Source organism: Lissotriton helveticus, chromosome 7 (assembly GCF_964261635.1).
Source record: "Lissotriton helveticus chromosome 7, aLisHel1.1, whole genome shotgun sequence".
In the NCBI taxonomy this organism is placed as follows: domain Eukaryota; kingdom Metazoa; phylum Chordata; class Amphibia; order Caudata; family Salamandridae; genus Lissotriton; species Lissotriton helveticus.
The window spans coordinates 1050379655-1050405782 of NC_136068.1; the positions used below are offsets into that span (position 1 = coordinate 1050379655).

The window sequence follows — 26128 nt, forward strand, 5'->3', positions numbered from 1 at the left end:
TCAGCTGAAATTTCCGGCATCACTACGGGTGATGTGGAATAACCACATGCACCAAATCAGAACTGGGGAAGAGGCGGATGCTCTTATTGCAAAGATTAGAGACGGGCAAGGGGGGCAAGGGGGGAAGTAGACTTACATTTATGATTTATAATCAGCAGGAATTTAGCTAAAAATTGAAATAGTTTTTGCCACTCCATAGGGGAGGAGAGGGCTAAATAGGCCTTTGCCTATTAGAAGGGAGGGTTCCTCAAGGCTAGGGGGGCACGGGGTCATGGGGAGGTGGGAAGGGGGAGGCAGGGGGGCACAACGGTGGGGAGCAGTGGGAAAAAAGGAAAAACATTCAACCTCATCTTATCCTTATGTACGGACATTTACGCCACAAAGGGGTGTCTACTTTTCCAGATAGAACAAGGGGATGACGAAGGGCCCGGGCCTAGGGGGTAGAAAGACCATCTTTACCTCCTGGAATTAACGGGTTAAGGTGCCCTCGGAGGCAGAGATTAATTTTTAAACATCTAGAACTCTCAACTGCTCAAGTATGTATGCTACAAGAGACACATCTGAGCTATGAGGAAAGCAGTGTAATCTTCTCGAAGGTCCCCTGGGTTAAAAGCGTCTGTGCCTCATATCAGACATCTCAAAGCAGAGGGGTAGCAATTTTAATTAAACAAGGAGCTCCTTGTATCATAAAAAAAACATAATCAGATCTCTCGGGAAGGTGGTTGGTAGCACAATTGGCATTTGAAAACGTAGCCTTAACATGCGCATCCTTCTATGGCCCCAACAGAGATGACCCGGCATATATATATATAAACTACAGTCGGCATTAATACTGGAATCTCCACCCTACGTCATCGGAGGGGATTTCAATGTCCTGTTGGATACGCTGAAAGATAGATCCAACTTGAGTCACTATGTTGGAGCAGTCAAGATACGTCGAGCACTACTTAACATGATACACAATATGGATTGGATCAACGTTTGAAGGGCCCAAAAAGGTGAGAAACAAGGGTTTACATTCTATAGTAAAAAGCATGGTCATTCTTCAAGAATTTACTATGGGCCATATATATCAAGCAAATTAGCATTCGCAAAGGCCGAAATTCGCTAAATGGTATGTATGAAACAATTTGGCAGAAAAATAAGGAATCGCAAAATTTGCCATTCCTTATTTTGCGATTGCACTTAAGGAATCGCAAATTTTGCGATTCCTTAATGCAATGTATCAAAAAAAAAATCAAAAATGCCCATAAGGATTCGCAAATTACCACCAACTTCTACTTGGTGGTAAGTTGCGAATTCTTTACAAAAAGCAATTTTTTTAAAATCCAAAGATGCCATATGATGCTCATACATGCCCTTAGGGCATGTATGTGCGCCATATGCCCACACATGTCATTTTCAGGGGTGCAGCAGGGTGTTCTTGTGACACCCCTGCACCCTTGAAAATATTCGCAATTTGCGATTAGCAAATTGCTAATCGCAAATATCCCCTTCATTCCTATGGGCCTCCTGGCCCATAGAAATGAATGGGAAAATTGCGATTAGCAATTTGCTAATCGCAATTTAGGAATGTTAAGGAATCGCTAAAAAGAAGCGATTTCCTACATACATACCATTTTGCGATTTCTAAATAGCGATTCCTTAAAAATCGCTATTTAGGAATCGCAAAACTGTATGTTGATACATATGGCCCTTAGTCTTTTCGGATAGAATGTCTAGAGATAGCCTACGGGAGATATCAGTGCTTCCGAGTCACCTTTCTGACCACGCACCTCTGCAGTTTATATATCAGAGTAAAGAGGTACAGCGGCTGCCGGTGAGATGGACCCTCAATAGGGCCAAGCTTTTAGACTCTGAAGTTGTTGAGGCAGTACAAGCTCCCTCCCTGGAATTTTTCTCTATAAATATGGGTTCTACAACTCTAGATGTTGTATGTTGTATGGGACACATATAAGGCCTGGTTAAGGGGGAAACTACATGGAATAACCTGTTTTAAGAACAAGGTTGAAGTAGAGCCATAGAAGGACATTGAAGGACATTGAGGGAAAAATAAATAATCTGGAGGAAGAGAGAAATGGACTCAGCAATAGTGACTCTGAACGATTAACACAAATCTTGAATGATCTGGATGAGGCAAGGTTAGAGTACAGAGGGAAGTTAGAAGCTAAATACAGAGCGCAGTGGAACTCCAGAAGGATGCAGAATTTCGAATATGGGGAGAAGGCAGGTGCCCTTTTGGCGTGGAAAGCGAGAACAGACTGTGCTAGAAATCACATAAAATAATTAATTATTAATGCTAGTGGGGAAACCTCAAGTAAGATCGAAGCTATGCAGTTCTGTCTCCTCTCCATATTTTCGGAAGTATATAAAGAGGATATGGCACCCCCACCGAGTATTATTCAGCCATTCCTGAGTAATAAACATCTTCCCTAGCTCTCGGAAGAAAGTAAGAACAAACTAGACGCTCCCTTTACTGTAGAGGAGATAGTCGACCAGATTAAAAAGTCTAAGAACAAAAAAGCCGCAGGCCCAGACTCGCTACCAAGCGAGATCTAAAAACTCCTCAATGAGGAGATGATAAATGTAATGGGGGTCACCTTCAATTCAGTCTATAGCTCAACTGGAAAGGTTCCCAAGACCTGGAAGGAGGCAATTATTGTCCTGATTTTAAAAACTGGGAAAGACCCTAAAAAGTCGGACTCTTATCGCCCAATCTCCCTGCTGAATGCCGATTATAAGATCTTTATGGGCATTCTGGCAGGGAGATTGGCAAAACTGATCCCGAGGTTAATCCATCCGGATCAGAAAGGGTTTGTTGCAGGGAGACACATCCAGGAGCAAACACAGCTCTTAATAGGCAACATAGACCTTGCCATTCTGAGGACTGAACCCTTGGCCGTAGTCGCCTTGGACGCGGCCAAGGCTTTTGACAGAGTCTGTTGGGTGTATCTCTGGGAGGTTCTCAAGGCAATGGGGTTTGGTCCCGTTTTTATTCAAACCCTGCAGAACTGATACCATGGTTCCTCCGCATGAATCCTGTTAAACGGGATACTTATATTGAGTTTCAACATCCAGAGAAGAACCAGGCAGGGTTGTCCGATCTCGCCTCTTTTATTTAATATATACATGGAACCTTTGGCACAGGCGTTGAGATTGGACAATCTAATTTACCCCTTTAGATCTGAACAATACAGTTCTAAAATCGCCCTTTACACCGATGATCTAATACTGTATACGAGTGACCCCGAGGCAACGATTCCGAGGGTAGAAGAGCTTATGTGTGAATTTGGGGTCCTATCTGGATTCTTAGTTAACAAAACCAAGACAGAGGTGATGTGTTGGAATCTGGAGTGGTAGGGAAGAGTCAGTGCAGAGTTGAGATATCTGGGGATATACATAGTCAAGGACTAGGAGAAGATACCTGAGCTTAACCTCAACAGGGTTATTAAGGAAATAGATGGCCTCTTTAGCAGATGGAGGAACCTCCCCTTGACTATCTATGGAAAAACTAATTTGGTAAAGATGGTCATTCTGCCCAAGTTGTCATATTTATTTTCCTCTGTACCATTAACATTCACGAAAAAAAGTTTAAGCAGGGCACAGAGTAAAATTGGGAGCTTTGTGTGGGGGGAAAAAGGGGTCCGGCTAGCATGGAAAAAGATCAGACGCAGACTGAAGAAAGGCGGGCTAGCCCTTCCTGATGTCGGCTATATGCAGCAGCATTCCAGTTTAAAAGCATACGGATGCTGCTTGTTAGACCAGAGGAGTCGGAGTGGGGCAGGCTGCTTGGTGAAATGGCAAGAGCGGAGGGTGGAGGAGAAGGTGAGGCTTTTCTATACAAGTTTGGATCTCCAAAATTGAGGGCGGCCCTGGAGTTATGGTATTGGCTCAGATGTAGTTGGGGCATAGGATACTACTCGGACAGTGCCCCTGTCTGGGATTCACCAGGAACACCGGGCTGCCTCAGAGATAGCCTCGCACTGCCCATGAGACGGGCAGGCATTACCAAATAAGCCGAGCTCGTAGACTCTGGAGGGATTTACCCATGGGAATATTTAAGAGCAAAGATTGGGCCAGGCTTCTCAAGATTTAAATATTTACAGTTAGTCTCATGGTACAATGCAGAAAAAGGGGAGGTCAGTGGGAATGGGGAGGTCAGTGGGAATGGAGAGATCGAAGGGTTGTGGCAATCTACCCTCCCAATTAAGAAGGAAATCTCAGTATGGAATAACAACTTGCTGGAAGAGGAGGACCACGTGGTCCCCCTTTGGCTGCAGTATGGTCCGAAACTCCTCTTGGGCCATCAATAGAGTCTTTATATGAACCTTCTTTAAAGGTCCTGTATAAATATGTCAAACCTGCTTGTCTAAAAAAAACAAATTTTTTTTCTCCGTTATTAACAGACTCTACTATACCCCTGCTAGGATTGCCAAGTTTGCTCCGGAGCCACCCCCTAAATGTCCAAGATGTAGGTCACTTTTGGCCAATGATTTACATGTTTTCCTAGACTGTCTAGCACTGGCAAAATTCTGGGCAGAGGTGGGTGATAATATCCGTGATATCTTTAACAACACTTTAGGTATCAACATGTCATTGGTATTTTTTGGTGATGATGGTCGACTTAGCCAGACCCTCTCCCAGAAAAATAGAGGCTTATTAACTTATCTGGTACTGTTGGCCCGAAGGGAAATTTGTAAGAGGTGGAAAGACCCCCTACCACCACAGAGGGAGGATTGGCTTAAGGCAACATTTTCCATGGCTCGTCTGGACTACGAGGGCACGGAAGACAAGCTATCAAACATCTGGCACCCCTTTGTGAGTTGGGGCCAAAGTTTAAGATTAATATAATTGGTCTAATGATTACACCAGGCTCCCTCACAAAACAGGGACCGGTCGGACGACCCAAGCGAGTGCGGTAAGCCGGAGGGGCCACAGATCGAAAAACCGGCTTCATAAGATCCGCAGAGGCTTGACAGGTGCGATGAGAAAAAAAAAAAAAAACACAATAGGATAAAACAGCTGCCTCAATATACTGACAAACGATACAATTATATTAAAAATCTATTTATTAATTTTAATGGGCAGTACCTTTGCTCCCAGTATAGCTGGACTATACGTGAGTAACTTTGAGCAAACACACATACAGACTTCAAGCAACCCATATCACAACGGAATAAAACTATGGAGAAGTTATATTGATGATGTCATTATGATTTGAGATGATACTAGAGAAAATCTGACAGAGTTTATGAAATGGATCAACGACAGGGACGAATGTCTAAGGTTCACCTATACAGCTCACAAAAACACGCTGGACTTCTTGGATATAACCATTTTTGTACAAGGTGGTTACCTACAAACGAAGACATTCTACAAATCAACCGCCCGTAACAGTATTCTTTCATATAAGAGCTTTCATCCACGGCCTCTTAGAGACAATTTACCCTACAGCCAATTCCTGCGATTGAAACGGAATTGTAGTAACCTGAGTGACTATAAACATCAGGCTCGAGACCTTGGAGATAGGCTTTTAAAGAGAGACTATCCCCTTAAAACAGTAAGGAGATGTCAAAAGAGAGCCCGTAATCAACCGAGGGAGGCCCTACTTGAATCGATGTCGAACAGTGATTCAACTGACCTCATGACCTGTGTCACGACTTACAATACGGCATCGAGCACAGTAAAGAAAATCATAAACAAGAACTGGAAAATCCTTACTTCAAATACATTAAAGTGGCCCAAACCCAGGTTCGCACACAAAAGAACCAAGAATTTAAGAGATATGCTTGTACATACAAGACCGACCAGAACAAAACCTGACAATACCATCCTAACATCGTGGAACATGAATCCTATTTGTGGCCACTACCCATGTGGAAAATGTACTGTATGCAAATTGACACAAGTGACTAAGTTCCTGCAACTTCTCCCCAATTTCAAATGGGAAATACGAAGTCATACCAACTGTAACACCACCCATGTGGTGTACATGATTACTTGCCCCTGCAATTTGAAATATGTGGGGATGACATGCCGTAAGGCAAAATAATGCATAATCGAAAAAAGGAGCAATATTTCTTGTTGCAAACCTACAACGAAGATGAGCAGACATTTTATCGAAGTAAATCATTCAAGTGAAGACATAAAGTGGGTGATCCTTGAGACCCTGGCAAGAAAAGACCATGATACAGAACGTATCCTTTATGAGAAGGAACAACGCTGGATCCATCGTCTTAAGACTGACCACGAGGGATTGAATAATAATATCGTGTGGCACTCCTTAGCATGAAATATGGCAACAATATGGAACTCTCAAACTATGAATATTGGTCATCAAGAAATTATAGTGACTATAAGACCAAACCATGAAATCATTTTTTAACATCACAACCAACATTGACATCCTCAAGAAATATCTTAAGGAAGACTATTAATTGAAAACGTCAACACTTCTTATAACTATGTGTAATACACCGCGACGCTAATTTGCCAAAGTGTAACCTCTTCCTGACGTTGAAGTGAACAATTCTACCTATTCTAGAGTCCGCTTTCAGTGTTTAATGCATATATAGAACGTGCATTGGGAGCACACCTCCTTTAGAAACAGAGCCAGCCTGTCCAAGAGTCTGTTGTCAGTGTTTTTTGCATATATAGAACGTGCATTGGGAGCACGTCTCCCTTAGAGGCAGAGTCAGCACAAGCAGAAAGTTGCACGAGGCCGGTAAGATGTAAGATCTGTTTGGTCGAGTGGAACACGTAAGTACGAATTTGAATAAAAACTAATGACTGTGCGACCCTTTCACCAGCAATAGGTCATCGCCTGGCTCTGACCGTTAAATGAAGCATGAACCGCGCACCAACAAGGTATTTATAATTTTTGCTAACTACGTTACAATCAACCACGAGAGCCGCTTTAACAACGCTGTTTGTTTTCATAATATCCCGGCTGCCTGCATAGCACTAGGCCCTTTATTGTGCCGACGAAAAACATCCCGCCAAGCTCGTTTGTTAATATTTAGAATTACGTAGTTTGCTTGAGAATGCTTAAGTGCGTTTTTTTAAAGAAAAAAAGAAAAAAACGAGATCTTTTTAAAAAAAAACTAGATCTTTTTTATACCGACTTGTGACAAACATCCCGCTATGCCCATAGTCTAATATCTAGAATAACGCTGTATTCCGTATAATATTCCGGTAGTATGTGTGCTGTTGTCACTGCACGGTCCATAAATGTGCGGTTCTGTAAAAAAAAACATCCCGCCATGACGGAGTGTTAGCCCTGAGTGCTCACACTCAAAGAGACCCGAAACGTTTTTGAAACGATGACATGAATGTTACAATCTAAACGCATACATCTTTACAAGATAAACAGTATGATACAAACCAGAATTCTTTTCTCTGACCATTTGAGCACACTGTTCCTTATCTCCTTTACACCAAATATGGGTCACAAATAGTGATAACTAAAAGTAACAGCGATAAAGTATACTATATTGAGTATTGTGTGTTAAATATATACCACTATGTCCTTTTCCCAACAGGTACTGGAACAATCTATCCACGAAACCTTGGATAGGGTGAGTAACCTGCCTAATAAGATTTGTAGGCGTCAAATAGACTCTGAATAAACTGATCCTGAAGAAAGCCTTTAGAATTACACAAGGCTGAAACATGTTGATCACATCCACATCCACTTATGCGTTGGGTTAATAATCAGGCCCGTTAACGCATATCACTTTTTTAACCTCCTGCACCCATGACTCACAGAATAAAATAAGGAGATTCCAGGTTCAAGGAATTTTTAACTCTTCACATACACGAGCACTGCACACCTTCATTTTTTAATCTCTGACCACTACTGTCAATACCAGAAGGTCTTCCTCCAGGTGGAGGTCAGCAAAACAAACGGAAAAGACCCTATGATAATGCTGTTGCGACACCCTACCGGCTGAGAACCAAGATATACCGCCTGACGCCTGTGTCTGCATCTGAGGGTTTTTTACAAAAAGACGGTACCATTACTGCCCTAAGACCCTGGAACACAGGACAAGTGGTTCATTCTACTTTGATACATTGATTCCAAAGTAAATAAGGTGTGGCCTTTTCCCCAAAGCACTACCACAGACCAACTCATTCAAGGACCTAGATTTACTTAAAGCACATGCTTAGCATACATACATACATACATAGATACATATACATACATAGCATATATCTCTTGCCATACTGACCGAGCTTGCAGACTTCTTTATGAATAGCTTCAATGCAGACTTTGGCATAGGTGAATTACTATTTAAGCTGAGCCCAAATAAGTCATTTGCATAAGCAAATGATCTAAGAAATCCTGATTGATCCTTTAGCTTGTCAAAGATTTCCACTCTCAGGGCCGCCCTAAGGGAGCCCTCATCTCCCAAAGGAGATCATTCCCCCACCTCAGGACCGCTGACAGAGATAAAATAAAAGAGGAGACTAAACCAAATTCCAAGCGTGAAACACGTGGGGCGGCCAGAGAATTTAGATTACCAATTTGGCGGAAGAACCAGCCTTCAGCCTTGTCAAAGGCGAGCCAGTAATTATTATCCAATACTTCTGCAGCATAAGTTAATGAGGGCGAAATTGTAACCTTAAATACTGACAGGACATGATTAAAATGACATTTCCAAACATTTCATACAATCTATTCAGAGCTCCAGCCTGGGAGGCAGCCTTACCAACACATAATTTAATATGTTCTGAGTCTCGCCCGTTTTTTTGCAAAAACCTTTCCCAGATACAAATGTACAAGTTACTTACCTTCGGTAACGGTGTATCTGGTAGAGATGATTCTAGCCGCAGATTCCTTTACTTAGAATTATCCCCAGGCGTGAGAATGGACAAGGAAATTTTTTTGCCACCGCATCTCTGCGCGCCGGGGTGTGTTACCACGTGACTCCGCCCTGATGTCGTCCACGGACATGAAGTCAGCGAAGCCACATAAGACCCACCCCGGCGCTCTGATGTCAGTTTTCTTGGGAGAACTTTTCCGCGCCATAAAGCGGAGCCATCACAAACAAAACTGTGAGAGTATGGGAACAGTATGTGAAAAGCAGTGAAACAGAAAAAGGGAGGAAATGAAAGGTGAGGAACAGCACCAGTTGGATAAGTGCCAGGCACTGTGGTACTGAAGCCATAGCAGGGAAGAGCAGAGCACCACTGTGAGAAGCATCATTTTCAAAGCGAAGACAACATCCTCCCTGGAGGCAGAAAAACATGTTAAAGACGTAATAGCAGACAACAGAAATCTGCACCCACAATCCACAACCGTGAAGGGCAACAAGACCGGAAGGATGAGTAATGGCAAAGCACCCCAAGACAACACCATCAAGGAGGGTTGCATCTCCTGGACGGAGCTAAAAGCTGAGGCACAACCAAGAGACCCCAACCCAGAGAACTGCAGAGTAGTCAGAACCCCAAGAAATTAAAAAGGAAGAAGAGTAAGAGTAGGGCCCCACAATGGAAAAAACCAGGGCACTGGGATGCAGAAGTACACATTAACCAACCGACCAAGTACCAGCAAGGAAGGGGTGGAACAATGAAACAGAACAAAGCTCTCCGCCAGGGAGGAAGTGAAGAGGACATACGTCGAAGACAAGCCACCCGGAGGGAGGCAAGTGCAGAAAACCAAGCTGAAGGTCCTCAAAGAACGGGGAGGTAGGGCGGCTCGTGAAGGAATCTACGGCTAGAATTGTCTCTACTAGACACACCGTCACCGAAGGTAAGTAACTTGTACATCTGATAGAGACTACTAGCCACAGGTTCCTTAACGTAGAATAGCTACCCTGGCCATACTCAGAGGGGAGGAGGGCCTGCGAGAGAACCTCCCCAGCTTAGAAGAAACACAGGGCCCCAACAGGGGATGTGTCATGGGGACAGGAAGGGCTGTCCAACTCCCACCAAGCCGAAGGAAGCAAGAACAAGGTGAAGTGAAGGCCAGGATACCCCAAGCCTACCCAAGGTACAAGGGACATTCATCAGAAAACCCCGGAGGGATAGACAGCGCCAGAGGAGTACCAAGGAAGAAAGAACCATCCCAAACTCCAAGGAGAAGAGGAGGAACCGGAGGCAGAGCCCGCTGCAGGATAACACACACATACCCAGCGACGGGGACAGCTGAACAGGCATCAGCCCGAAGCAGCGGACAAGGCCGGAACGGCCCCACAGCCAAGAATCGCAGGCGTGAAAATAAAGACACAGTCACGCAAAGCTCCAGCAGAACAAGGGGCAGGAGCACAAGAGCACACACCAGGGCCCACAGAGTCGGACCATAATGCCCAGGCGTGCTCAGCAGGCAGCTGGCAAACACCATGAAGCAGTGTGCCCAGAAGAAGCCAAGCGCAAAACGAAGGCAGAGACCCCAGAACAAGCCCCAGAGAAGGACCGTTCCAGAGACATAACCCAACCCACATGAAGAAGTGGGACCAGCCAGAAGAGAAAGAGTAGAAATATGTAGGACAGATCTAAGGCGGTCAACCAGAACCCAGGAGAACACTAAAAGGCACTGAAACACAGAAAGGCACTGAAAACGTGGCTGTTCGCAATCTAACTGGCTATTCCCATGCACAGCTCACAGTAGGTCTTCTCATAGCGCCAGTACACCTTCGGGTATCAGTCTGCGCTTTACAAATACAAATAACATTAACATTAACTAGGAGTATCCTAGCCGCCCTGGAATACAAGGCAGAGGACAGAACCTTGAGCAGCGCAAGCTGCGCTAAGACAAAAGAGACCGGACCAGCGATATACAGTGACGCTAGGAAAATCGAGGAACCCGAAAAGGTGTCCACACCCTCCCAGCACAAGACAGAGCTATACAATAGCTACAAGTACCCCACTTAGGGTATGACAAGTCCCAAACACAACATGGGTACACCTCTTAGGGAAAAAACCCAGCAGCAGAGGACAAGAACATAAAGGACCTGCGGGTAGTACCACAGATGGCTTACCAATCAGCCAAAAAATGCACAGATGGCCCAACTTGTGGACCTATACGGTTTCCAAACAACCACACCACAAAAGTCAAAGGGCTGTACCAGCAGCCAACAGCACAGAGGGGCCAACCTAAGGACCCTGTAAGCACTTCAAACCGCACAGAACACACAGACGGGCCAACCGAACACTAGGCCCAAGAAAAAGGTGGGAGAAACGCCTCCCATAAAGCACCTAAGGACCGACAAGCCAAAGCTTACAGAGGGGGAGGAGGAAAGAGCCCCGCAAGGAGCCGTTGAATGGCAGAGTCCGCCTGGGTGTTAAACAAATTAACACCATCAAAAGGCAAGTCAACCAGATGTTCCCTAATATTCTCTGGAAATGCAGCATCCCACAACCAAGCATAGGGGTGGAGAGCCATAGAACTTGCCATAGCGCGGCGGAGAGCATCAGAAACATCCAAGGCAGAACTGAGAATAAATGTGCCCAACTCCCGGACATCCAACACATGGTGCCGCAGATCAGCGGAGACACCTTCATGGGAGGAATGAGACAGCAGGGACTCCGCGGAATCCCATAGGCTGGAGGTAGCCCTGGCCAGGACACGAAGTGTGTCGAGCGCCCACAAAGCAGCATTAGTGGAAGCGAAGATGTTACGTCCCCAGGAATCCAACCACCGTGCCTCACCGTGACGGAGGAAACAACACTGAAGGCAAGGAAGGAAAAGCAGTCTGCAGGAGAGGGCCCTGGGTAGAAGGGGGGAAAAAAGGCAGACTGGATCATGCGGAGCAGGACGGTGGCGGTGGTGGAGCAGCTGAGGCACCGGTACTCCCATGGCAGGACGCCCCCAGGCCGCCAGATGAGAGTTGTGGAGCGAAGATTCAAATGGAAGCAGCAGCTCCCTTCCACCAGAGCCCTAGTGGAGAACTTCCAACAAATGGTCTGCAGGGAATGGGGTAACTGGGTTGCCCATTTGCAAGATGCCAGTGGCCATGGAAATGGCCCAGACAAAGGCTAAACCGCCTCCGTAGGGCGTCGCAAGGGAGAAAGCTATTCCTCAGTCGGCGATGGCTGTAAACTAAGCCGCCCATCCCCGAGTCCAGCGTGAGGAAGAACCGGCCAGCCCCTGTAAGGTGAAAGATCCATGGATGAGTGAGGAGCCTGAGGGGCCTCCGGAGAAGGTGGAGAAGCCTGCGGGACAACCAACGGCGAGTTGCGGAAAGGAGGGTTGTGGCTGCAGAGACGGCGAAGAGCCCTCCCTGAAAGATGGTGAGGAAAAAGCAACTACGCGGCATCCAGTTTCCGGTGAAGAGGAGACAATGAGATTACAAACGTCAGGAGAGGAAGCGACCTCCGGAGACGAGTCGATAACCCGACGCCGGGACATCGCCGTGGAGTCCGCCACAGGCACTGGCGCAACTTTGTTCGATGCCGAAGTGGCCCTCAGGGCGCCGTGTTGACCTCCACCACCACTTGCGTCCTAGGAGAATGGGGAGGGGTTGGAGCCGGAACGGTGCCAAAAAGGCGTTGACTCGACCTGCGATGAGGCAACCGCCTGCATAGAGGGCAGAGAGTGACCCGGGGAGGCGCCCCAGCTTCTTCAGGGCTTCGTCAGGGCTGGGGAGGAAAGCCGTCGGCGCCAGCACGGTCTCCGGTAAGGCAGCTCCCTGCCCAGAGAACCATGAGGGACGAACCTTGAGCCCCGGCGGCCTCCTGCGACATCACGGGGACCCCCGCAGGGATTTGCGGTGAGGCAGGGACACCGTGGGTTGAAGAGGGGAACCCAAAAGGGCCGCACCACGACACCACACCCCCAAAACCTGAAGCTGAACTCGTCGGCGCCAGGGTCGAATCCGCAGCGACTCCACGGAAGGCCCCGCACATGGCAATGGATCCGTGGAAGTCTCAGGAAGAGGAGGGGGGCCAAAGAAGCCTGCAGAGCTGTAGCGTAGGCCTTCATTTGGGCCCTGGTCACCTCGACGCCAGAAAACGGCAGATAGGGTGGCGACGAGCAAGGCTGCACGTCCCTAGGGGATCCCACGCCCTCAGTAGAATGAGGACCAGGCCTCGGCGACAAGCTGTAAGACTTACCGGTGGGCGAGCGACGCCCATGGGGCCTCAGTGAAGGACGATGCCGCAGTCGGAATATGCGGTTTCTGGGCCCTTCCGAGGTATGTGATGGACGCGGTGACGAGACCGATCTGGACAAGCAGGCCGAAAGTAATTTCATCCGGGGTTCCCGCCGAGACTTCGGCTTCAGATGCTGACAAGCGTCGCAGTCCATAGATTCGCGGTGCTCACCCAAACATCACATACAAATAGGGTGAGGGTCCTTCGCCGACATCTGACGCGTACAAGAAGTACATGTCTTGAAACCCCAAGGCATTCGCACAGTGTTCCTCAACGCATAGCGTTAAAAGAAGGCCTGAAAACAGGTCAAGGGACACAATCTGCGGCTAGTAGTCTCTATCAGATATGAGTCGACCAATTCTAGTTCTTCGTGCCCTAACAACCACTTATGACTGACTGAAATATTTTTAGAGCGCTCTTATTCCGAGGCGTCTTGGCGCTATAGGACGAGGAAAGAGAAGAGGGGTTAGGACAGCGCGAAAAGCCAGGTCTTCAAGGCCTTTCTGAATTTAGCTAGGCTCTTTTCTGAACGCAGTGAGGATGGCAGACTATTCCATAGCTTGGGGACTTGGTGGGAAAAAGATCTGCCACCCCAACGAGCTCTCTTTATTCTGGGGATTTGAATGAGATCTTGAGAGCTAGATCTACGTGCGCGCTTCGGTACATATGGGGGGAGGAGATTGGAGAGCTGTTTGGAGGTGTTCCCGTAAAGGGATTTATGGGCCGGGCACATGGCCTTGAATTGAATTCTGCGCCTGACCGGGAGCCAGTGGAGTTCACAGATGGCTTTGGAGGTGGGATGACGTTTGGGGAGGTTGAGCAGGTCTCTGGCCGCTGCGTTTTGAATTGATTGGAGCCTGGCGAGTTGTCTTTCACCCGCACCTATGTACAGGGCATTACAATAGTCTACCCTGGACATGATCAACGCTCCCACCACCGTTTTCCTCAAGGAGAATGGGATGTAGGGTAGGATTTTTCGAAGGATCTTTAGTGTGAAAAAACAGGCCGAAGTGACATGACTGATCTGTGCTGTACAGGTGAGGTCCTTGTCCATTATGAAGCTTAAGTTTCTAACCCTATTTGCTGGGGCCGGACAGGTGCCGGTCTCTGAGGGCCACCATAGGTCGCTCCAGATGGAGGGTTTTTGGCCGAACTCGATCACCTCAATCTTTTCGGTGTTAAGCTTGAGAAAGTGGGTGTTCATCCACTTTTTTACGTCTGACAGACAATTCCTAAAACTAGTGGCGGTGGCTTCCACCGTCTGTGCTAGTGACACAACCAGTTGGGTGTCGTCAGCGTATGAGACTAGGTTCAGGCCATGGTATTTTATCAGTGCCGCAAGGGGAGTAACGTAAAGATTAAAAAGGGTAGGTGAGAGGGCCGATCCCTGGGGGACGCCACATGGGAGATGGAACTCATCGGATTGGAGGCCATTCCAGTGAATTTGATGGATAAGGGCCCCAAGGAAGGACTCAAGCAGATCTAAGGCGGTGTCCGTTATGCCCAGCGCCCTCAGTCTGTTTACGAGGACTCCATAATTCACGGTGTCAAACGCCGCTGTTAGATCCAATAGGATCAGAGCGACTCTACCTCCTTCATCCATGGACTTTCGGATGTCTTCCGAGGCTATGATCAGAGCGGACTCGGTTGAGTGGTATGCCCTGAAACCGTGTTGTGTGGGGTCTAATAGATGGTTGTTCTCTAGGTGTTTAGTGAGCTCCTGATTCATAGCACTCTCCAGTATTTTGGCTGGGAGGGGCAGGCATGATATTGGGCGATAATGTTTGGTTTCCATAGGATCTAAGGTCTCCTTTTTGAGGATGGGTCTGATGCATGCCTTCCTCCAGCTGCTGGGGAATAGTCCTGAGCTAATAATAGTGTTGAGGAGCAGAGTAAGGGCCAGACTGATTGTTTCCGGGACCAGATGTAAGATGTAAGGGGGACATGGATCCAAAGGGGATCCTGATTTGGTCTGTAGAAGCAGGGTGGCCACCTGAGAATCGTTTAACTGCGAGAATTGTGAAAGTTCCGAAATCGGAGCCTGCTGGTCTGCTAGATGGGGGAACTCCTCGCGTGCGGGTAGCAGATGAAGGTCATCATATACTGTCTGGACTTTCTGCTGAAAGAATTGTGCTATATTTTCCACAAAGTCCTGACATGGTTTGAAGATTAATTCCCTGGGACTTTTAGCTAAGTGAGTGATGGTCTTGAACAGTTTTTTAGAGGAGTTGGTAGACTCTTGAATTTTATTTGTGTAAAAGGTTGCCTTTGCTTGTTCTATTGTTAACTTATATTCATGTAGGACTGCTGTATGCTCCCTTCTGGCCTGAAGACTTTAGTCAGTGCGCCATAGTCTTTCGGATCTCCGGCATTTCAATTTTACCCGTTTGACCTCGGGGGTGTACCATTGTGAGGTAGCTGAGCGTGTCCTAGGTTTTTTAAACTCTTCTGGGGCTAGCTCATCCATCACCTGGGTAAGCCAGGTGTGGTATTTATGGGCTCCGCTGTTGCTATCAGTGCTTGTAAAAGATGGCAATTCCCTTTTGAGTACGCTAGCAAGGGATGTGGCTTTGAGTTTTTTCCACGGGCGGGTTTTGTTCGTGAGTGCGAGATCTTTCCTCCTTATGTTTGTCAGGGGGATTTTCAGGGAAAAGTAGATGACAGCATGGTCAGACCACGGGAGCGGGGCGATGGAAATAATCTTGATGTGGTTACTGTTGGTGAAAATTGCGTCCAGAGTATGACCGGCTGTATGGGTGGGTCCTGTCACTAGTTGGTTTAACCCGCAGCTGAGGAAGTTCTCTAGGAGGGTAGAGGTTTCGACAGAGTTATTATCCTCTAAATGGAAATTGAAGTCCCCTAATGCCGTGAAGGTAGGTTGATCTGAGGTGGATTCCAGAAGAGTTAGTAGGGTGTTTGTGAAAGGACCTCTAGGTCCTGGGGGTCGATAAAGCAGAAGGCCTGTGAATATTAATTGATTATTGTGTTTGACCGAGAAGGATATGGCCTCCGCTTCCAATCCTGATTGAGGGAGAATATTTATACCCTTTCTTTATTGTATGACCTTTCTTGCAGAAGATTAAGATTTTGCTTTTGGAAATATTAATTTTGAGAAAATGATCCTCCGCATATTTAGTTAGGGCATCAAGTCGACTTTGCAAACCAATAGGAGTTAAACCAAAAATGGCAACGTCGTCTACATAAAGTAGGGAACCTATAGACAATGGACCAATTCTAGAGGCATCCCCCCTCAATGAATTTAACGTGCCTGGAAGATCATATATATATAGAAGGATAACAGAAGAGGGGCCAACATGCAGCCCTGCTTCAGCCCATTATCAGTCTCGATCCTGCAAGATAGACCTTGCTGGCCTCCCATCATCACCTGACACCAAGTGTCTGTATGTAATTCTATCAAGAAGTCCAGGAGATGGTGTGTAATTCCGAGATGATGAAGCTTTCTCCGCAGCGTTTGACGATCCACTTTATCAAACGCCATGGAGAAATCAATGAAAGCCGTATAAACTGGCATGCTTCATGAGAAAGTATAATTCTGTACAATGGTCTGGACAGCCGCAATGTTGTCCAGGGTTCCATGGTTCTTTCTAAAGCCTGCCTGTTCAGGTGGTAAGATGTTCTGATCATTGGCCCATTTAATTTACCTGTAGCTTTCAACAACACAATCTGTCTAAAACTAGTAGGTTGACTCTTTGGGCCCTTTTTATACAAAGGAACTATAATGCTCCCCTTCCAGGAGGAGGGGATATTAATAGTTCGGAAGCAGAAATCAAACAAAGGTGCTAAAAAGCTCCCCAAGCCGCTGTCTCCTTTTTAATTAACATGATCCGAATTCCATCCGGCCCTTGTGCACCGGAGGATCTACTATTCTTTATGTAATCCACTACTTCATCCCTTGATGGGGGACCATATTCCAGAAGAGAAGACTCCTCTACAGAGGACGTCAGAAAATTTACTGTATCATTATTTTTATATAATAGTGAGATGTAGGCCACCCACTCCCTTTCTGGGATTGAAATAGGCAGAGCCCTCTGTCTTGAATCGCAGTATTCTGCGATCAGGTGGTAGTATTTTTTTTAGTTTTTGGCTCTGGCGGCTTCCCTTAACCCGATTCATTTGGCATCAAACTCCCTTCTCTTTTCTCTAAATTTATAACGATTTCTAGCTCGCTTAAGGCGGTTGATTTCTTGTTGTTTACCAATGGAGAATTGTAAATGTTGTTTTCTGATGAGACGGTTAATTTCTTGATTTAATACTTTCAGCAGTGGCAAACCCTGGTTTGTAGCATGGGGGGCAGTTGAGTCAGTTCTCATATTTGTTATCTCCTTCATTTTTGCTTCGAAAAACTGTAAAATGCTTAAGGAATTAGAACCCTGCCATTCTATGTAAACTTTGTTGACCATAACACCTACCTAGGTGGTATCTTTTGGGGTCCAAAAGGAGGAACCATTAGCTTTATTAAAAACCACCGATCCCTGGTCCAGGTTACCTTGGTTCAATGCGGGTAAATTGAAGGCTATTGTCAAACCCAATACACAGTGGTCACTCCATATAGACGGAGAAACCACTAAATTTTCACAGGCCCCAAACATTTGGTAGGAGACAACCACATGGTCCAATAGGGTTTCTGTATGACGGGAGTTGAAAGTAAAATCGGCTATTTTATCGAGCGGAACCCTACCATTTAAAATGACCAAGTCCATACTTGTGATACTATCAAGCAAGAGAAGACCCCGTTTGTCAGTTTTTATTTTATGAGGTAGCAGAGAACCTGAAATAGACCAAATGTCCTCTTTGTCTGGATTGGCATAAATCTCTAGTGCAGAATTCAACATTTTCGCATTCAAATCTCACACTAATACAACCAGGTGGCATTCTTCCAGGGTAGCTATCTCATGAATATATGAGAAAAGTGTACTTAACAAATTGTCAAAGTTTCTCCCTGGAGGGATATATAGATTTGCCACCAGAAAGCAAATAAGGCTGCCTGATTCTCCCAGACATGACAGCTTAAGGCAGATACAAAGATTTGATGAATGGCAGAAAACTTTCTGATTCCAGTTTGTTGTGTTGTTGAGCATGATAGATACCCCCCGACTAGGGACTTACAAGGGTACGCCAGTGTCCAATCTTGGATGTACCAAAGTATATACCTTTACTAATTTTGGGAGGAAGCACAGTGACTGGGGTATCCTAGTCAGAAAACAGTTGAACACCAGCAAAAAGTGAGGGTAACCATAGAAGCAGATCCTACTTTCCTACAATTACCTATCCCACAAACCACTTAAAACCTTGGTACATAGATATTTCATGTGAAAGGCCGAGCATGTTTGCAAACATGAAGAATATAATTAAAACCTCTAGTACAAAATTAAACACATAAAACACCTGTTAGTTATTTTTTGCAAACAGACATTTGAAACAGTGGAATAGAAGCCAGTAAAAAAAAAGCTGCACCACATCGGAATGCATAGAAACATGCAAAAAGATTCTAGCTTTTCTTCTATCTTAGGAGTGCAAAAAAATGTTCTCTCTGCTATCTTTTTGATCCACAACTTACCTAATCACACTTTATAATACCACTAGGTACAGCGCAATATATTGCTTTTATCCATAAACAGGTCACAACACTTTGACAGGTTTTCTGTAACTTATATTGTACAACTACTCAGCAAGCTACAACTTACAACAAAACACAGCTTATTATTAATCATAGGCGAAACCTAATGCATTTACCAGTGCTTGTTTGTGTCTCATACCTTCAGCTCCTCGAGATCAGGTCTCTCTTTCGCAACTACAGCAGCCAGCAGCTGATCCTCCAGTCCATCCCGGGTTACCAAGAAGTTAATCAGCGTGCACTGAGCCTGCATTTCTGGCTTGTAGTGAGGGTTGAAGAACTTAGTATGCAGAATTAGACGAAATTCTGGGTGGTACTCAACCTCTTTATCACCTATTTTAATATATCTAGAAAATGGACAAATACAAGTTGGAATTAATATCACTTTTACATAATAATAGAAAAACTGATAACCTGATTTCGGATTGACCATCATACTGCAGCAACGACTAAACAAATGGTTACCTACCGGTGGGCCTGGTACTGCATCGTAGGAATTCTTATTTAATAATAAGTCTTCACTCTGTCGTGGACCCCGAAATACTTCTTCCTAAATATTTTCCCATGCAATTATGCACACAGGGTGCTTTTGTCCATATATGCCCCTATAATCAGCAGCATTTTTCAAAAGCCTATCCCAGGCAAGGTTTTTTGAAATGTGGTGAGGAAAAAGTTATACAGAGCATATTTCAAGACAGCATTGCATTTGACATGCAAAAATGTTTACAAAAACTGTCTACCATTGACAGAAAGCAGCAGCCTGCTAGACTTAAATTGTAAAGCTATTAAATAGGCTCCTACCGGTTTAAGGCCCGACAGCTTCCTTCACACATGATGCTTTGTACTGGGAGTGGCCTCCCCCCCCCCGCATTTCCTTTATGCGGAGTTAAGTAGGGGCAGAATATGTTAAAAATAGTGTTGCTTCTAATGGCCAAGATAACACAGGTGGGGAGGGCGAGTGAGTACTTTACGACAATGGACAATCCCATGATGCAGAATCAGGATCACAAGTAATTAACCATTTCTTCTGCATCATTAAATATACATTGACATTTGATTTGAATAGCACTCTAAGAGCCCATTTCCTGTGGCTATTGGGTGGAACAAACAGGAGTTTTGTTAAGATTTTAGGCCTAAGAATAAAATATAGATAAGTGAAGATGTCCTAAATTGGTCCCACTTATGCATCAACTTGTGTCTCGGAATCTTGGACATAGTGCTTTGTGAATGTATGCACTGATCTCAACGTGGCAGCTTTGCAAACATCTGCTAGTGGAACATTCCTGAGCCACGACGTCGGGGCTGCTTTCCTTTACTGGAATTGTAGCAACGTCTTCATGGGAGGGATTTTACACAAAGTGGTGACTTGATGAAATAAATGCACCAATACACCTGGCAACAGATTGTTTAGATATGGCAAAACCCAGTTGCTTGTCAATAATTAACAAATAACTGGTTGGATTTTCGAGTAACTTTGTTTTGTTTAAGTAGAACTAAATTACCGTTCTTACATCTACTGAGCACAAAGAGTGTTCTGCTATAGTTGCAGGATAGATAATTTAATGGGATGCCTACTGTGAAACTCTGACACTACCCTGGACAGAAATGAAGATGCATCCTCATTACCACCCTATTAGCATGAATGTCTGTGTTGGAGTTGTTTTTCCACCTATTAAACACATGATGACTTGAACTTAAGCTAACCTTAATTGTATTTACACTGTCCTCCATCTTTCACCGACGTCACAAAATATCACATGATGACTGTTGCTGTTCTTTTGAGACTTACTTAACTAAACAGAGTGTTCGCAGAGGTTTTCCCTCACTGTATCTAACCATGGACATTTCAACTGTCCCAGGCTATTGTTAAACAATGTATCAGTGTGGGTGTTCAAAAATACTGTGGTAATGTCTGCAAACCTAATGTATTACTACCATGAGAGACACTTCAAATCTATTCTGTATTAAATGTTTCTTCTTGTTCGTTCCCTATTGGTGCATATCCTAAGAACCATATACTCATGTAGACTTTATGAAAGTCTTTATCTAAAGTCCTAGAAAAGGATATGTAGATTTCTATGTTCAGGACACCATAGCCCACTTACTTCTAAGGAAGGCTATTCTATGCCGGGTTTGACTAGGAACTGTTGGGCGTTCTCTGTGCTTTGCTACTAAATTTACCTATGGCATGTTCTATCTAATTTGCCTATTAATTCTTTATATAAAGCTTTGAAACTTACGGGGCCATTGCATGGCTCAGGCGTGTTGGGCTGTTACACTTGGCATCTTTTGGCGTGTTTCCCCTGAGTTTTTGCTTTCTGATCTCCCGGTTTTGACTCTGTTTTTGCTGGAGTAGTGCTTCTGCGAACTTTTCACACTGCTGGTCAGTGGTAAAGTGCAAGTGCTCCTGTGGTAAATTTGGTTATGGACTGGTGTTTCCATGATTGGATATTTGACTTACTTGTTAGTCCCTAGTAAAGTGCACTGAGTGTGCCAGGGCCTGTGAATCAAATGCTACTAGTGGGCCTGCAGCACTGATTGTGCCACCCACGTGAGTAGCTACTGAAAAGGTAATTCATTGTGGACTTTGCGTGCAGTTTGTAACTGCCATGTCGACTTGGCCAGTGCACACACTTTCAAGTCCCTCACCTTCCCTTTTCTTACATGTCAGCCACCCCTAAGGTAGGCCCAAGGTACCCCTGTGGACGGGGTGCAGTGTACGTGAAAGGCAGGCCATGCCCTGGTGTGTGTGGCATGTCCTAATAGTGAATTACGGCCAATTTCGTTTTTCGCTATTGCAAGGGTCCCTGTTCCCCATAGGACAGAAGAACAAGTTACTTACCTTCTGTAACAAAATATCTGTAAGAAAGATTAGTTAGTGATAGATTCCTTACCTTAGAATTACCCCCAGACGTCAGAATGGATCTGGAAAGTTTTCGTCAGCAGTACCCCTGCACGTCAGAAGGTGACGTCGTGCGGCTCTGCGTCCATCGTTGGCGTGGTCGCCGAGATGACGCTGCGGCAGCTACTTAAATGCCACCCTTGAGCGCTGATGTCAGTTCTGTACACATCTTTCCGAGCCAGGTACGCAGAGCCAAGCAATATAATGACCACTGGTGCATTGAAACTAGATGACCCTAACCCTAGAAATCAGTACCCAGAACATGGGAGGATGGGTGTGGCGGTAAGGAATCTGTCAATGTTTCTTACAGATATATTGTTACCGAAGGTAAGTAACTTGTTCATCTGAAAGAAACACTTAGTGATAGATTCCTTGCCTTAGAATTGATACATCAGTAATACCAACCCAGTGGTGGGTCTGCGAACCAAGATCACACCAGAAAGTCCCAGAGAACAGAACGGCCAAAGAAGCTATCTCGCCGGACTTGGCTGTCCAGGCAATAGTGCTTAGTAAAAGTGTGCAGCGAGGCCCACGTAGCTGCCTGACAGATGTCTCGTAAGGAGACAACACGTCCCAATTTCGTAGGCGCCCTGGTGGAATGGGCATGCAGCCCCACCGGAGGCTCCTTTTTAGCCAGAGAATAACAGGCTTTAATACACAAGATGACCCATTGGGAGATAGTCCGCTTGTGTACAGCCCGACCTTCCTTGGCGCCAACAAAGCCAACAAAGAGCTGGTCATCCACCCGGAACTGTTGTGTGCGGTTCAGGTAAAATGAGAGTGCACATTTTGGGTCCAGCCGGTGGAGCCTCTCTTCCTCTCTGGAAAGATGCGGAGGCGGAAAGAAGGTGGGCCAAGTGATGGTCTGCCCGATGTGAAAGGCAGTGACAACCTTTGGCAGAAAGGATGGACGTGTTCTGAGCACAACCTTGTCCAGATGGACAGATAGAAAAGAAGGTTTACAAGAAAGAGCCTGGAGCTCACTCACTCTCCTGGCAGAGGTGATGGCAACCAGGAAAGCAGTCTTCAAAGTCAGCAGATGAAGAGGACAGTTGTGAAGTGGCTCAAAGGGAGCGCACATTAAATAAGTAAGAACCAGGTTCAAGTCCACTGTGGCATTATGAAAGGAATAGGAGGTAAAAAATGAGTAATGCCTTTGAGGAATCTATTTACAACAGGGGACTTGAAAAGAGAAGACTGATCAGGCAGCCTGAGAAAGGCCGAGATAGCAGAAAGGTAGCCTTTGATAGTGCCCAGAGCAGAGCCCTGCTGAGCCAAAGAAAAAAGGAACAGAAGAACTTCTGAAAGGGGCAGAAAGGGGATCCACAGCCTTTGCTGTGTACTATGCCATACATTTATTCCACCTGCAGGCTTATACCAACTTACATTGCACATTCTCTTCGGTGGCGAATAGATCTAACCAAGGCTCTCTCCACTGTTGAAAGAGACCTTGCGCCACGTCCGAGTGAAGACGCCATTCGTGATCCATCATGCACCTGCAGGTGAGTTTGTCCGTCCTGGTGTTCAGTGTACCTGCCAGGTGTTGAACCACCAGGGAAATGTCCTGCTGTTTCAGCCATGTCCAGAGGCACAGAGCATCCTGACATAGGGTCCATGACCCCACCCCGACCTGTTTGTTGCAGTACCACATGGCGGTGGTGTTGTCTGTGAACACCTGCACTACCTTCCCCTTGACAGAGGGAAGGAATGCCTTCAGAGCAAGTCGGATCCCCCGAAGCTCCAGAAGCCGGGACTCTGCCAGAGACCAGAGGCCTATGATCGCCGCCTCTCTCATGTAACCCCCCCATCACAGGAGGGACGCGTCCGTCACTACTGTGTGCTCTGGTTGGGGAAGGGAGAGGGATCTGCCCTGGACCCAATGCCAGTTCGTGAGCCAGCACTGCAGCCGCTGTGCAGTGCCCTCCGAGATCTGGACGTAATCGGAGAGGTTCCCCTGATGCTGCGCCCACTGGAACTTCAGGTCCCACTGCAGAGCCCGCATATGCCATCTGGCATGAGTGACCAGCAGGATGCAGGAGGCCATGAGGCCCAGCAGCCACAGGGCCACCCCTGCTCGCACCGTGACCTGCGGGCACCGCATACCGCACCGTTGCACTTCGCACCGCAGCACCCGAATACTGTCGACGTCAGCGCTCCTGACTTCAATCGAGAGGAGTTCGATCTGCAACACGTGTGACAATGAGAGGCCGACGACGCCCTGCATTTCTAATAGGTACTGTTTGCGGGTCTTCCCGACACGGTAGCTGGCTCGCGACGCCGCAGTCAGCCAGAACTGTTGGGATTTGTTTGCTCACAACGCCATGATAGCCCCGGATGGAGCTATCAACATCAAGGAACTGTTTTTCAAGCATATTTTGATAAACAAAGATTTTTAAGTATGGTATTGTGGATTTTTATCGTTTTTGGTCTTGTCTTAAGTATATAAAAATTTTGGATAATTTTCTAAACTGGTGTGGTGTCCTTTTGTAGTGCTTACACTGTATTACTGTTGGTTAGGTGCAAATGCTTTCCACACTGACTCTAAGATAAGCCTGACTGCTCATTCCAAGCTACCAAGGGGCCAAGCAGGGGTTATTTTAGCAGTTGTTAACTCCCTTATTCTGACTAGAGTGATGGTTTCTGCCCCGTTTTGGCACATGCCCTAGCCTACCAAAAATCCCATTTCTAACAGGGGCACACGGGAAAATTAACCGGGAACTTCTGGACTTGAAGGGGACCATCCGTAGACTGGATAATTTACAGGGCATAGACTATGCGGCCCAGGTGTCCTTACAAGACGCGCGGGCACAATATAACAATGCACTGGGCAGGCTCAGGTGTTACAACTATAAGGACTACCTAGATAAAGTATACAAAGGGAGGAAGGGAGGGTGGGTCGACTGTTAGCACGACGTAGTGCATGACCCAGATGCCATTAATGACTCTTTCCTAATGTATTATGAGTGGTTGTACAAGGCCCCGACTGGGGCCCCCTTGCCGGATATACGACACTTCCTAGTCCCTCTGCAGCTCTGTATGTTGGAGGCAGATGCACGAGCTGACCTGGGAGGTCCGATAACTGTGCAGGAAGTTATGGCTGCCATAGCAGCGTTAGCAGCCTGTAAGACGCCAAGGCCTGATGGCCTTCCCGCTGAGTTTTATCAGCGGTTCACTGATAAACTTACCCCACATCTTGTTGCGTTGTATGCAGAGGCATACGAGGGGGTTTGCCTGACTCCACCCAGTCGGCACTTGTGATTCCGCTCTCTAAGTCCAAGCAACCTTACGTGGTAGTGAGAGATTATCTACCTCTCCCCATGCTCAACCTAGACTTTAAGATCCTGAGCAAGGTGTTGGCGGGCAAAACGGGTTTATCCCCTCTCGTAGTACCTCTTATAATCTCCGCAGGCTCTACTCCATACTGTACCATGCGGATGCACCAGCTCTCCAGCAGGCAGCGGTTTAATCTGTCGATCTGGAGACGGCGTTTGACACAGTGAGCTGGGAGTACCTTTTTGAAGTAATGCACCGCATGGCCTGGGGCATGATTGGGTGCGGTGGGTACAGCTTCTCTATGTCTCGCCCACAGTGAGAGTAAAGATGGGACAAACCATATCCAGATTGTATAAGATTTCCCTGGGGTCCTGGCAGGGGTGACCCCTTTCCCCAATCCTTTTTGCCCTGGCCGTAGAACCACTGGCAGACGGTTTCGACTGGGTGGGAGAGGGCTGGGACTGACCTTGGGCGGGTGACGCCACCATGTCTCTCTATACGCAGATGACTTGTTGTTGTACCTTACGGAGGCAGTTGATGGGGCCGCTGAGGCTCTACGAATCCTGGGCGACTTTACTCTCCTTTCGGGCCTTAAGGTCAATAAAACCAAGACCTATTAGTTTCCCATAGCTGGGCCTCTGCCCAGACCGGAGGCTGTGCCGACCGACACTCTCTGGGCACAGCGTACCTTTAAATACTTGGGCATACATATTTTTCATGACCTAGATGATCTGAAGGATGGGAATCTGCGGTGTGGGTTGTGTTCCCTCAGGTCTTGTGTTCAGTTCTAGAGCACGCTGCAACTGCATCACAAAGGGACCGATTTTGGTCCCATAAAGCTGCACATCATGGCCTGGATGACCCAATGGTTATGCTACCCCAGCTGCTGTACTTTTTCATGAATCTACCAGGTTTTGATGCAGAGAAGCTGGTTTTGACCTCTACCTGCACTCCTGCGGCACCTGGTTTGGGGTGATGGACACTCAACGGTGTCCTTTCCGCAGTGCCCTATGTCGGAGGGAGGGCTTGCGGTGCCGTATTTTTTGGTTTATATGTTGGCCGCCCAATTACAATGGTTGGCACAGTGGGTGGAGGGAGTGAACGAGGAGGGAACGTGCCTGACGGACTCGACATCGAGTCGCTGGCTGGTAACGGCAAAGCTTCTACTACCAGCTACATCCACCCCTTACTGCTCCCTGCTGCAGCGCACGGCCTTCCACACA

At 46.5% G+C, this 26128-nt stretch overlaps 1 protein-coding gene across 6 annotated transcripts in view; it reads right to left on the reverse strand.

The window, feature by feature from the left end:
* DNAH17 (dynein axonemal heavy chain 17) overlaps nt 1-26128 on the reverse strand; it is a 12633448-nt gene that overhangs the window by 2125670 nt on the left and 10481650 nt on the right. For all 6 annotated transcript variants that reach the window (XM_078653923.1, XM_078653924.1, XM_078653922.1 and 3 more), the window contains one exon: nt 18873-19077. In XM_078653923.1, coding sequence (XP_078510049.1) covers nt 18873-19077 — 205 coding nt within the window. The remainder of the gene's footprint in view (nt 1-18872; nt 19078-26128) is intronic.